Below are 13,676 nucleotides of genomic sequence, written 5' to 3' on the forward strand. Positions count from 1 at the left end.
GCCCACAGCTCGCGCTCGACAGCAGCGTAAACCCGACTGACTCGCGCGCCACGGTGCCCCCCCGGCCGCTCGCAGGCCGTCCGCCAGCCCGCCCGTCGATTTTGTCGCAAATTTCGCGGGTCGCCAAATTTGAACTCGTAGGTAGGTCATGGATGATGACTGCAAGAGGGGGCACAGCTGTATCGCCCCTCTCCTCTCCTCTCTCTCTCTCTGTCCCCCTTCCCCCCCACTCCCCACCATGTGCATGCCTCGCCCTCTCTCCCCACCCCCATCACCGTCAGGCACTCAGATCAGCTGCTTTCCCCCAGCAAACTTCTCATGGCGGCAGGCGATCTACGCCGATGCGTTTTGTTGGGCGTCACTGCTCCACCATGGCACCGAGCCTGACGGGACTCCGCACCAACAGTCACTGTGGATACACAAGGTATCTGAGAGCGCGCCGCCCGCCCACGCGCGTGGTGGCCACTCACGTGTGTTGCGCTGTGGTGTGCTGTTGTGTGTTTTCCGCCTCCCCTCCCACCCCCCCCCCCCCCGCCCCACCCCGCCCCTCCTGCCATTGCCCCCTTCCCCCACGCATCGCTCATGTCCATTGCCACCAAACCCGCCTGCCCAAACCACCCATCCACCAACCCACCCATCCACCAACCCACCCATCCACCAAACCACCGACCGACCAACCCACCCATCCACCAACCCACCCATCCACCAACCCACCCATCCACCAAACCACCCATCCACAAACCCACCCATCCACAAACCCACCCATCCACCAACCCACCCATCCACCAAACCACCGACCGACCAACCCACCCATCCACCAACCCACCCATCCACCAACCCACCCATCCACCAAACCACGCATCCACCCATCCACCAACCCACCGACCGACCAACCCACCCATCCACCAACCCACCCATCCACCAACCCACCCATCCACCAACCCACCCATCCACAAACCCACCCATCCACAAACCCACCCATCCACCAACCCACCCATCCACTAACCCACCCATCCACCAAACCACCGACCGACCAACCCATCCACCCAACCCACCCATCCACCCGCTCCACCCGCATCAATGTGTGTTCCCTCCCCATCCCCACCACAATCGCCTCTCCCCCGGCCCCCCCCCCCCACCACCGCCCTCCTGCACCTGTCCATTCCCGTGCTTGGCTCGTGCACCCTCCCCACCCCCTCCACCCCCACCACATCCCGTGTCGAGTAGGCTCGAAGATCAGCTGCTATCCACCCGTTGCATTCACGCGTCCGCAAGGCTCCTATGTGGACGCGTGCTGTTGGGCGTCCCTGCCCTGGCAAGTTAAGAATGACGATGGGGCCCATGTTTTGTTCACGCCCTTTCTGCACAAGGTATGGAGCCCCCCGTGCGTCCATGCAGCCCCCCCCCCCCCCCCACGTGGGTTAGTTCATGCTTTGACGGCTTCCGTGGGGAGGAGGACGTTACCACTGCACACTCCAGCTTTTATCATAGGCTGCCTCAGATAAACAAACCGCCACACTCCTCCCTCAAAGCATTCAAATCATTATCCAGTTCATTTCTGTTCTGCTTGAGCAGTGTGCCTGTTTGTTAATGGTCGCTGTGGTCGCGAAATGTGAACTCCCTCACTTGGTATGCAGGAGGTTGTCGGTTCGACCCCGACCCTGAAGCTGATATATTTGCAGTTTGCATGTTCACCTCGTGTTCGCGTGGATCTTTCTCAGCGTCCTCCGGTTTTCCCCCCCTCCACGTTTAGAATCAATGTCACGCGTTTAAAATATTTGGCTGCCATAGATTTTCAAAAAGATGAGCTACTTCCTTCGTTGAGCTGTCATCTGTGGCCAAGCCGCTTCTGAGACAGAGCTTCATGGCTCAATGACTTACCTGGCAAAAATAAAGCATGTCCTTTTCATGGATTAGTTTCATTTTCTGACCGTGGGAGTTTGGTGGGGGGGGGGTGATCCGCAGTTCTTTCTGGATGCACGAGAGGGCGGCACTCGCGTTTGTTCCGACGTCGTCTCATCCTTCAGAACGTTGCACAAGGGCTGCCAGTCAGGGCAGGAGACTGGCCGAGGTCGTGGGTCTGTAGATTGAACTTCTTTGTGGATGCGCAGGGTACTCGTGTCGCGGGTCGTCCCCTGTTCTGCTTACGTGATAAACGCTACTGATTGGCTGTCAATTAGTAGCGTTTATATCTGCGCGATCTAACCCAAACAAAACGATATCTTGGGAGACTGCGTGACATTGCAGTGAGTGCGTTGGTGGGGGGTGGTGAGGGGGGCCTTCATCATCCAGCAGTGGATTGATCATGGCCGATGATGTTTTTTTTTTTTTACAAAGAACCCCGATACACACACATAGAGAGATTCCGGTAACGGGGGGGGCTACTGAAAATCCACGGTAATCCATTCCGGCGCGAAGGAACCACACCACCGGGGGGGGGGGGGGGGGCGGGGGGGTGGAGGTAAGAAGGGGATTATGGTCCCGATGGCCGACGGTGCTTTAAAAGATTGATGGAGACTCGGCAGGGAGGCGCTCGTGCGCTCGTAATGGCCGGCGCCCGTGCTGCGTGGTTTTTTTCCGCGACTCCCCACCCCAACTCGACGTTGTTTTGCCCCGGAGCTCGATGTTCGGGAAACCCTTTAGAGGCTGAGTAAGCGTGACTCAAGCAAGGTTGTTCTCTATCTTCACGCGAGGTAACCTGCACATAGGCAGGCAAACAAAGCCTTCGGCATGCATGTTCATTTTTGCAATGTTTTTGTCTGTTGCCAAAGGAAATGAACTTGCTCGCTTGCTATCGTTTGGACTTTATTAGCCCTGCAAGTAGTTTTGTGCTTGGGCAAAGGGGAGATCTTGGCCGGTTAGATTCATTTTGGCAATGTCACTGGAGTTCAAATGTCCCTTTTTATTCCAACGACTAGCACACAAAAGAGTCGACACATTCGTCAATAACACTGCCTTACAAGGTAACATTATATGGATAAAGCAGTAAGAATAATAATTCAAATGTATAATGCGCATTCCAGGATTCCAATGCGCAAACTAAAGAGGGAAAGCCAGTTTAAAGAGAAGGGTTTTTCAAAGCAGACTTAAATATATCTACCTACTCCGATTGCCCTGATTTCAAGTGGCGAGGCGTTCCATTGCTTGGGTGCCACGCTAACAAAAGCCGCGATCACCAAAAGAGCGAAACCTGTAGACCTGGGAGTGCTGAGCGGTTGGAGATCAGAAGATCTTAAGGAATATATATTGGTTCCTGAAAGTAATGTGGGGTGAGACCTTCTAAAGCCTTACAGGTTCATGGCATTATCATAAAATCCACACGGAATTTGACCGGTAGCCAATGAAGAGATGAGAGGACCTGGTGTCATGTGCTCTCGGATTGGTGTACGTGGTGTAAGCACTCTAGCAGCCGCATTTTGAACAAGCTGGAGTCTGCCCAGTACTTTGCGGTGGCACTCCGTAGCAGTTACTTGACTCAGCCACCACAATGTAAAATAATAGCTGTTGTTGTCCATCCACATCAGCCCTACACAGAAGACGATTTGCTTTTGTTATGCCCTGCAGACGTTACCAGGCGGCCAGAGCAGACGTTACCATCAGAGCAGACGTTACCATCAGAGCAGACGTTACCATCAGAGCAGACGTTACCATCAGAGCAGACGTTACCATCAGAGCAGACGTTACCATCAGAGCAGACGTTACCATCAGAGCAGACGTTACCATCAGAGCAGACGTTACCATCAGAACAGACGTTACCATCAGAGCAGACGTTACCATCAGAGCAGACGTTACCATCAGAGCAGACGTTACCATCAGAGCAGACGTTACCATCAGAACAGACGCTACCATCGAAGCAGACGTCACCATCAGAGCAGACGTTACCATCAGCACAGACGTTACCATCAGAACAGACGTCACCATCAGAGCAGACGTTACCATCAGAGCAGACGTTACCATCAGAGCAGACGTTACCATCAGAGCAGACGTTACCATCAGAGCAGACGTTACCATCAGAACAGACGTTACCATCAGAACAGACGTCACCATCAGAGCAGACGTTACCATCAGAGCAGACGTTACCATCAGAGCAGACGTTACCATCAGAGCAGACGTTACCATCAGAACAGACGTTACCATCAGAACAGACGTTACCATCAGAGCAGACGTTACCATCGAAGCAGACGTCACCATCAGAACAGACGCTACCATCAGAGCAGACGTTACCATCAGAACAGACGTTACCATCGAAGCAGACGTCACCATCAGAACAGACGTTAACATCAGAACAGACGCTACCATCAGAACAGACGTTACCATCAGAGCAGACGTTACCATCAGAACAGACGTTACCATCAGAACAGACGTTACCATCAGAACAGACGTTACCATCAGAACAGACGTTACCATCAGAGCAGACGCTACCATCAGAACAGACGTCACCATCAGAACAGACGCTACCATCAGAGCAGACGTTACCATCAGAACAGACGTCACCATCAGAGCAGACGTTACCATCAGAACAGACGTTACCATCAGAACAGACGTTACCATCAGAACAGACGTTACCATCAGAGCAGACGCTACCATCAGAACAGACGTCACCATCAGAACAGACGCTACCATCAGAGCAGACGTTACCATCAGAACAGACGTCACCATCAGAGCAGACGTTACCATCAGAACAGACGTTACCATCAGAACAGACGATACCATCAGAACAGACGTTACCATCAGAACAGACGTTACCATCAGAACAGACGTTACCATCAGAACAGACGCTACCATCAGAACAGACGTTACCATCAGAACAGACGTTACCATCGAAGCAGACGTCACCATCAGAACAGACGCTACCATCAGAACAGACGTTACCATCGGAGCAGACGTCACCATCAGAACAGACGTTACCATCAGAACAGACGTTACCATCAGAGCAGACGTTACCATCAGAGCAGACGTTACCATCAGAACAGACGTTACCATCAGAGCAGACGTTACCATCAGAGCAGACGTTACCATCAGAGCAGACGTTACCATCAGAACAGACGTTACCATCGAAGCAGACGTTACCAGGCGGCCTGAGCAGGCAGCCTCACCATTACCACCGTGGGTTTGGGTTCGCCGTGGCTAGTCTGAGCCGCTGCCCTGCCGCTGCGGATCATCGTCGTCGCCACTTTGCGCTCCGCGTGCCCTGCCGCTACGGGGCCACGCGGGGGAGTTCCCCCCCCCCCCCCCCCACCCCCCGGTCACCGACGTGAACTCGGCGCATCGTCAAGTCTGCCGTCGCGCTGCCTTAAATGTTCAACGTCCACGCCGCTAGCGGCACACAAAAGCCGGCGTTGATATTCCATCGAAGTCGGGGTGGCCGAGTGGCACGGTGCGACAGCGACTGCCGAGAATCCGCGGGTGGAGGCCACAGAGCAGGATCACCGAACGAATTTTTGATTCTCCATCGTGAAAGCCGATGAACGAGGAATTATAAATTGAATAGAACTGGAGACCGGGAGGTGCAAGTTAGCGGTCACGTGTTTGGGATCGATGGGAATGGGGATGGATTAACAAGGAAAGTGGAACGATTCGTAAAAAAAAAAAAGTTTTTGGGTCACAGCGCGTAAATGTGTCCGTTAACACGGCATCACCACCCGACACAGCTGATGAGCAAGGTTTGTCACGTGAACAAAATGTGCCAATTGGCTATTGCTTCAGCAGCGAGCCGCCGACACTTCACGTGGCCTCATGTATGCACGTTGAACTTATTTCGCACCGTACATAGCCAACCGTGCTACTCCGAGGTGCGGTTGGGGGGTGGTGGTGGTGAACGTAGCCTGGCACGCAGGCGCCGCGTTGACGTCGCCGTGGCGATCGGCCGGCTGTTGTTGTTTGTTGTTGGTCTCGGCGCAGATGTTCCCCTACGCGCTGCTGCTCATCGCCGTTTCCATGTACGTACCTGCGCTGTTCTGGCGCTTTGCCATGGTGCCCCTGCTCTCGTCCGACCTCGTCTTCATCATGGAGGAGCTGGACAAGAGCTACAACCGCAGCGTGCGCCTTGCGCAGCACATCGTCCAGCGCTGCCCCCGCTCCGGCGACGCCAACAATCTCTTCTACGACGAGGTGGACCGGTACGACGCTTGGGGGGGGAGGGTGGAGGGGGGGGAAGGGGGCGCGGGGGTGACGCGGGAGCGCCTGCTCGTCGCGTGACGGTGACGGAGATAAGAACGATGGTGATGAAGAATTAACAACAACAAAAAAATCACTGCATTTGCTAATGGGCATGTTCTCGTGGCACGAGGCGATGTCGGGGAGGCGCGCGGTGCTTCGGAGACGGGCGGAGTCGGCCAGAAGGGGGGCGAGGTGGACACGTACGGAGTCGGCCAGAAGGGGGCGAGGTTTGACACGTACGGAGTCGGCCAGAAGGGGGCGAGGTGGACACTTACGGAGTCGGCCAGAAGGGAGCGAGGTTTGACACGTACGGAGTCGGCCAGAAGGGGGCGAGGTGGACACGTACGGAGTCGGCCAGAGGGGGGCGAGGTGGACACTTACGGAGTCGGCCAGAAGGGGGCGAGGTGGACACGTACGGAGTCGGCCAGAAGGGGGCGAGGTGGACACTTACGGAGTCGGCCAGAAGGGGGCGAGGTTTGACACGTACGGAGTCGGCCAGAAGGGGGCGAGGTGGACACGTACGGAGTCGGCCAGAGGGGGGCGAGGTGGACACGTATGGAGTCAGCCAGAAGGTGGGCGAGGTGGACACTTACGGAGTCGGCCAGAAGGGGGCGAGGTTTGACACGTACGGAGTCGGCCAGAAGGGGGCGAGGTGGACACGTACGAGGCAGCGGGATGGAGGAGCCGCTGCCGAGCGAGTGAATCGGAATCAGAATCTTTATTTGGTCTGCGGGAGGAATTCGACGAGCCTTGAAGCTTTTTGTTCACAGATGTCCAGTATTGGTGGGGTTCAGCAAGTTTTACACCCAGATGACCAACAAACGCGTTTACATTTTGTTGTTGTTGATATTTGTGCTTTGCGCACCACTGCCGACGATGCAGCGCGAGCCAAATAATTTGTTTACCTCCATAACAGAGGTGGATGTCGCCTGATGAAGCTGGTGGTAATTACTGGCGAAACATCGTACTCGGATTGTAAATGTTGTGGCTTTGCTCCCCAACACACCGGTTAGTCCTGTACTAGTGACGAATTGGCCACGTTCTGTTTACGTGACAACCCTCACTAGTTGGCTGTGTCGGGTGGTGGCGTGTTTAACGACACACATTTATATATTTATGCGATCTAACCCATAAAATTATGCATGACATTGGTGTAGCGAAAGCCTACGTGTTAAGGGGGGTGGGGATGTTCGGACAACAAAGCGCCCGTCTGTCCGCCTGTCTCCGTCTCGCTTACCGCCACGTTGTCCCCCCCCCCCCCCCCCAACGCGTAGGGCTCGCCGCGAGAACTACTTTGAGTTCCCGCTGCTGGAGAAGTACCTGGCTTGCAAGCGCGACACGCGGGAGCTCCTGTGGCGCTACGTCGCACGCAACCTCCTCGTGCTGCTGCTCATGCTGCTGTCGTGCCTCTACCTGGGCTTCTACCACGCCGTCGCCTCCGTCCTCGACGAGTTCAGCTGCAACATCAAGACGGGCCTGCTGGCCAACGACAGCCTCATCCCGGGCCTCATCCAGTGCAAGCTGACGTCGGTGCGGGTCTTCTACGTGCTCAGCCTCATCAACATCTCGGTGTACGCCCTCGCGTCCGCCCTCGTCTTCTACAACGTCGCTCGCCTCTGGCGGCCCAACCAGAGCTTCCTCGACGTCTACGAGATGCTGCCGTCGTTTGAGGTGCTCGGCGGGCGGGGCGCCGGCGCGTCGCGCGCCGGCGCCTGCCGCTGCCTGCCCAGCGACCTGTCGGTCATCCTCCTCTTCCTCGGCGCCAACGTCCACGAGCTGAAGTCGTACAAGCGCCTGCTGGTGTTCCGCAGCGTGCGCCCGGTGCCCAGCGCCTACGACGTGGACACGCTGGTGGACACCATGACCATCCTGGCGGGCTTCGAGATGTCGAGGCGGGGCGGCGGCGAGAACGCCGGCGGGCCGGGGTCGTCCGAGGTGGACGGGGCGCGAGTGGCGAAGGACGCCAAGGGCGCATCGCGGCAGCAGCAGCAGCAGCAGCAGCAGAAGCAGACGTCCAGTGGGTAACACCCTCGGGTTAGCCACGGTTGGCTGCGTACGGTTGCGGTCATATTAATGACTTGTGGTAATGGTGGCATTGCGAATAATGTAATGTAATGATGGGGCGTAGGGTTACTGCATTGCTGCTCGATGGTCGTGTTGGATAAACACTTGAACCCTTTGTTTGTTGCAGGTCCGACTGACTCGATACGGAATAAGTTGCTGCGGCAAAGGCAGCAAGATCAGAACACGGCGAGCACTAACGTATGACACCCCTGGGGGGGGGGGTCTCCGAGTCCCGGGAGAATCTGTGTCACCGCCTTGCGAAAACGCGTGGACCCATCCACTGAATGCACGTGCGGTCGCACGCACGCAAAACAAATACAGAGGTCCCCCCCCCCCCGTGTGTAGCCTTAAGAGACTGTTGGGGAAAGTGCTGTTAGCGAGTAGCAGCACCTGTGAACGCTGGGGGGGGGGGGGGTAAGTGGGTGGCCAGCACCAAGCCTGGGCCTCCTTTGCCTCCCCAGTGTGGCGATGTTTTTACACACCTCACCAGGTGCTACATTTTCGGCTGAGTCGACCTAGGGGGAGGCCCAGGACCTGATCGCGTAATCGTCGCCGGTGTTGCTAACCGCTGCACTACCGCTCCACGCGCACTCCACGCGCGCACAACGCACAACATGCGCGTGAAGGGGATATCAAACACGCCACTGCAATTTTGCGTGTCTGTCGTACGTGCGCGGCATTGTGGCATTATGGAAGCTAAACGGACGACGGAGCATTCTGACCGTGAACAAGAACGCAAGCTGCGCTGGCAGACACGCGGCTCGGTCCTTCGACAGTTTCACGATTGAGCGAATCGTACGACATGGCCGCGTTTGAAACCCGAGTATTTTCGTGTTTTTACCACAATTTTTAGTGAGCATGTCCACTGTGTAAATGTTGTGGTTTTGCAACTTTCCCCATCCCGCCGGCGCCCTCTCTCTGCGTCACCACTCCGGTCGTCGCTCGGCGCACTGATGAGCACTTGGTACTGCGGCCTCCCGTGCCGCCTGGCACCCTCTGCAATAGCTGTCAGATGAACGATTTTTATTTTTTACAGCAAGTGATGAACGCGTGTTCATGTTCATGTGTTGGTAAGTAGGGGACGCGATGGAAGAGTGACGGTTGATGGATTCGTAGTCCAATGGTGGCTGCGTGTAAATTACTTGGGTTAGATTATTTTTAAAACTGGAATGGGGGGGGGGGGTGGGGGACAAAACAGAATCATTGCCACAGTTTCATCTGCGGTGGTATGTTCGAATTTACGACGAAAATAATATTTGTATTTTCGTTCTTAAGTATCGCGTCGTTTACACGTACTGCAATGTTTTGGCAGTCGCCACGGGAGAATTCGGTAACGCTTTCCGTTCTAACACACGGGAGCCGCGGGACGGCCACAGATGAACCGTGGCGGCCAGGTAACCGGCGCTGCCAACACCACCGCCCTGCGCGGTCGGATCGCGTCGCCGGTCGGTGACGCTCGCCTTCAATCGTCGGCTGGTGCACGTATGCGCAGTTACGTATGTTGATGGTGGAGCCAGCGACGGGGTCACCTAAGGGGCGCGCGCACCGCACCTTCCTGTGGACGACAGCCAGCGAGCGCTGCGGGAGAGAGAGAGAGAGGCACGGTTGGCTGCGTACGGTTTCGACCGTGCCAATCGGAGGTGAGCGGGGGAAAAGACCACAAGCTAAAGACAAACAAGCGGTTTTAAAGAAATTAGTTTACAGTTTACGTGATTTGAAAGATCGAACATTTTTAAAGTGCCCGCCCCTCGACCGTGCAACGTAGCCGCATGGTGCTTACACTTTTATAGATTATATATTTATGCTTGTTTAACAATAATGATTTATTTTGTGAGAGTCCTGCAAGATTTTGTGCACTTAGGGGGCTGGGGTTGGCAGTGCTTGCTATGTTCGTTCCAATTGAGCAACAATAATAATTGTTATAATGAATTGGTACATTTGGCATTCGCCCAATTCTACGTGCCCACATGGATGTATGTGTATGTTTAACTTCTTTTCTCGCACCGTATGTAGCCAACCGTGCTAAACGGAGGTGCGGGGGGAAGGAAAACTAAACACAAAAAAGGCGTTCTTAAAAAATGCATTTTTATTTTAGATTTTAAAATGCATTGCTCCCGGTGGCTTTCTAAGGAAGAGCGTTCCAGACGGCCGCAGAATCGCATCTGAAAATACAAAAAGCATATGATCGCTTGCAAGCCTCCCCCCCCCACCCCCCCCCCCCCCCCCCGCTCTCTCTGTGCACTCCGGTTTTTAAAGCGTGGTTCTTGTTAACGAAGAGTGTGGCTGCAAACCGGGGGGCGATGAACCCCGTCCCATTAATCCATCGCAATCGTTGCGTTTTCGTTCCGAAAACTCGTTCAGTCTCGCGACCATTCAATTGGACGGACATCTTCCGGCATCGCCCGCCCGCCCGCACGCCCGCACGCAAACACGCACAACGAAGGTGTGAGCCCGCTCGCAGGCGCCCCAACAAATTAGTTGGCGAGAAATTATTGGGAGAGAGCATCTTTTTAATTTCCAAAGCCTGTACGCGTCTCCCCGGCAACCACGGTGCACTTGTGTAAAATCTTAGCGCACCACTCGTACGCTTTGTCAAACATAGCCATCCGCTGTCACAATATTCCGACATGGGGTATCCGTAAACTGATAACTTTGTATAATCTCGCCTCTTACCGTTGGTTTGAAAAGTAATTGCCTAGCCTTATTATACAGCCGAGCCTTAATTAATTTTCCTGGAAAGCATTTTCCTGTTATTCATTAATATATATATTTTTGTCTTCGTTTATGAGAAAGTATTGTGTTGTAGCCGACTTTGGCGTGTGGTGTGAACATTTATGCTCGGCTCTTAAGCTGAGCGATTGATGCTAATTGCACTTCAGGGACAGAGCTTTGAACTGAGCTTCTGCATGTGTGTGTGGTTTTTTTATGTAAAAATTTACGATGTTGAAAGATACGCGTGCACGCGTCTTTGTGTGTGCGTGTACGGGTCTTTGTGTGTGCGTGCACGGGTCTTTGCGTGTGCGTGCACGGGTCTTTGTGTGTGCGTGCACGGGTCTTTGCGTGTGCGTGCACGGGTCTTTGCGTGTGCGTGCCGAATCGGTATCTTCGTCTCGCTGTTCCGAGTCCAGTGATGCCCAGTTTTTTCTCACCGGCCACGTGTCCCCAGCCACGCCACCGCTTGTGCCCTCAGGGCCCCAGGGCGGCCCCCGTGGTGGCTTTTCCACCGGCTATTTTGCCAGAGCCAAACCCGCGTTCACGGTGGCCTCACAAGGCGTCCGAGTCGGGTATCAGAGCTCAGCAGGCCCGAGGGTGGGGCCAAGGGATTTTGTCGATTGTGACATCAGCCGTGTCACCCGCATGCGTATTTCGAGACGCTCGGGTCACGTGATTTAGTGCCTCGCAGAGGAAAGTTGTTGCCGGCGTCTCGGCTCTTTCGTTGCGCGTGACATCGGGCGGCATGGCGCGGCTCTGCTTCTGCAGTGGGGAAAAAAGTCTGTCCGGTGGTCTCTCCCTCGCCGGCTTGGCCCGGTACGTCCACGGCACGGCTCGGCTCGGCTGCGCATCAGTGGAGTAGAGGATTTGGTGACCGTGCCCACGCGCTGATTGGAGGGTTAACCGCGGGAGGTTCTCGGCTCACTTGTCGCTGCAGTGTACGGTGCTCGTGTCCGTGGTTGGTGAACCGTGCAGAAAACCCTAAAACTAAAACTATTTTACCAGGTAAGGCCCACGTGAGCTATACAGCTCTTTTTTCAGAAGTGACCTGGCCACAAATGGTAGCCCAACGAAGTGGCTTATCGCGTGGAAATGATTCTAAACGGGGACGGAAAAACCGGAGGACCCAGACAAAAATCCACATGACCACCACGGGGAAAGAGCCATGCAAACTCTAAATATACAGGCGTCAGGATTGGGTTCGGAACCACAACCTGTATACCCCGCAAGGTCCTTAACATCTCGCCACCGTGGCAATTTGAAACAATCAATCGAACTCGGGTTGGCGGATTCGTGGCTTATTGTGTGGAAACTTTAATAGCAGCCATCTCCATAAACGCTTGCAAGGTTTCACACTGCATGCGATTGTTGTTTTTCGCGAGTACCGATGTCGCGCGACGTTCGGGGGGGGTTTTATTTTTACGTTAACGGGAATAGCAGTTCGCAATCGGCGTCATTTTAAGATGTGCTGTCTGTGTGTAAATAGCTTAAATTATATTAATTTAAAATTGCGGCTGTTGACGATAGCGATAAGTTGTTTGAATGTTGTGTTCGCGCTTTTATTTTCCGGATAAAGCGGTGGGCGTAAGAAACTAAATTAGTTGTTGGCCATATCGATGCTAAAAGCTTATTTAAAAAAAAACAAAAGCTACTGGAACTCCGATACTGTATATTTTTTATGTTAAAGTATAATTGACAAAAAACAACAGCGAAAGTGACAGGCGCGGTATATTTTTTTTGTAGCGATTTGTACTGAAATGGTTCCACGTGCAAGATATATATACGTGGATCTCTGCACCCAGTGAACCGTTGAAGACGGAAAAAAAAAAACCCCCATCACGGTCAAGCATGTTGTTTTGTTCGCGTGAAAAAACTACAGTCGCTCCGGTCTGTGACGCGCCACTCCATCCATCCCCGTCACAATGCCTTCTCTCCCAGGGGAGAGGCTGTTTTAACACGCGTTCGAATTGTTTACATTTCGCAGAGCGTCGAATTTAAGCCTCGTTAACGACGCGACGACCTCAACGGTTCTTCAATGGAACCGCAGGCACCCGCGCGGCTTCCCGAGGTGGAGCGATCGAACCCCGGCGCGCCACGAGCGAACGCCTACGCCGCCGGCGCCGGTTTTGTGCCGCGCGTACGGACGCCGAGCTTCTTTCGCACCGCAACGCAGCCAACGCCCCTGGCCAATCGGAAGGACAACGAAACGAAACGAAAGGCAAAAAAAACAAGCGGCCGTGCCGGAATGGCGCTCCCGGTTACACGCGTTCGGTTCGTGGCGCCGACGACGGCTGCAGCGACGGGAAAACGCAGACGCGCGTGCCGCGCCCCGGGCAACCTCGTCGGAGAAACCGCCGATGTTTGACCGCCACGTGCGTCTACCCCAGACGTCTCCCTGGCCCCCGAGTTGGCAGCCCTCGTGCTGCCCCCCACCCCCCCACCCCCCCACCCCCCCACCCCCCCCCCCCCCCCGTTGTTATTCTCGCAGCGTTTCTGCCGTCTGTGCCGGGTCGTGGTATAATAATGATGATAATAAGTTGCCTCCTTTATTTATCCGAGAAGACATCGGGCTGTCGCAAGAACCTTGCGGAGGTTGATGCTGTGTCCGCTGGATGAGTCGCCGCCTCGAGTAAGAACTTCTCGGCTCAATGGACTTTACTCGGGGATTCTGACTTCTGAGGTTCAGACATTGCATTGTCTTTCGGCCCCTCCTGGTAAAAGAGTCTAGGCCATGGGGTCGG

At 54.8% G+C, this 13,676-nt stretch overlaps 1 protein-coding gene across 3 annotated transcripts in view; it reads left to right on the top strand.

Moving 5' to 3' along the window:
- Positions 1-13,152, top strand: part of LOC116956353 (pannexin-3-like) — a 40,155-nt gene extending 27,003 nt beyond the window's left edge. For 2 of the 3 annotated variants that reach the window (XM_032977940.2, XM_032977938.2), the window contains exons 5-8: positions 282-424; positions 5,902-6,119; positions 7,434-8,176; positions 8,351-13,152. In XM_032977940.2, coding sequence (XP_032833831.2) covers positions 282-424; positions 5,902-6,119; positions 7,434-8,176; positions 8,351-8,427 — 1,181 coding nt within the window. In that variant the 3' untranslated portion in view covers positions 8,428-13,152. Of the gene's footprint in view, positions 1-281; positions 425-1,227; positions 1,371-5,901; positions 6,120-7,433; positions 8,177-8,350 lie in introns of all 3 variants that reach the window. The other variant, XM_032977939.2, reaches the window with a different exon arrangement.
- Positions 13,153-13,676: the final 524 nt, after the last annotated feature.

Source organism: Petromyzon marinus, chromosome 64 (genome assembly GCF_048934315.1).
Source record: "Petromyzon marinus isolate PM22_M1 ecotype Great Lakes invasive population chromosome 64, UKy_Petmar_22M1.pri1.0, whole genome shotgun sequence".
In the NCBI taxonomy this organism is placed as follows: Eukaryota; Metazoa; Chordata; class Hyperoartia; order Petromyzontiformes; family Petromyzontidae; genus Petromyzon; species Petromyzon marinus.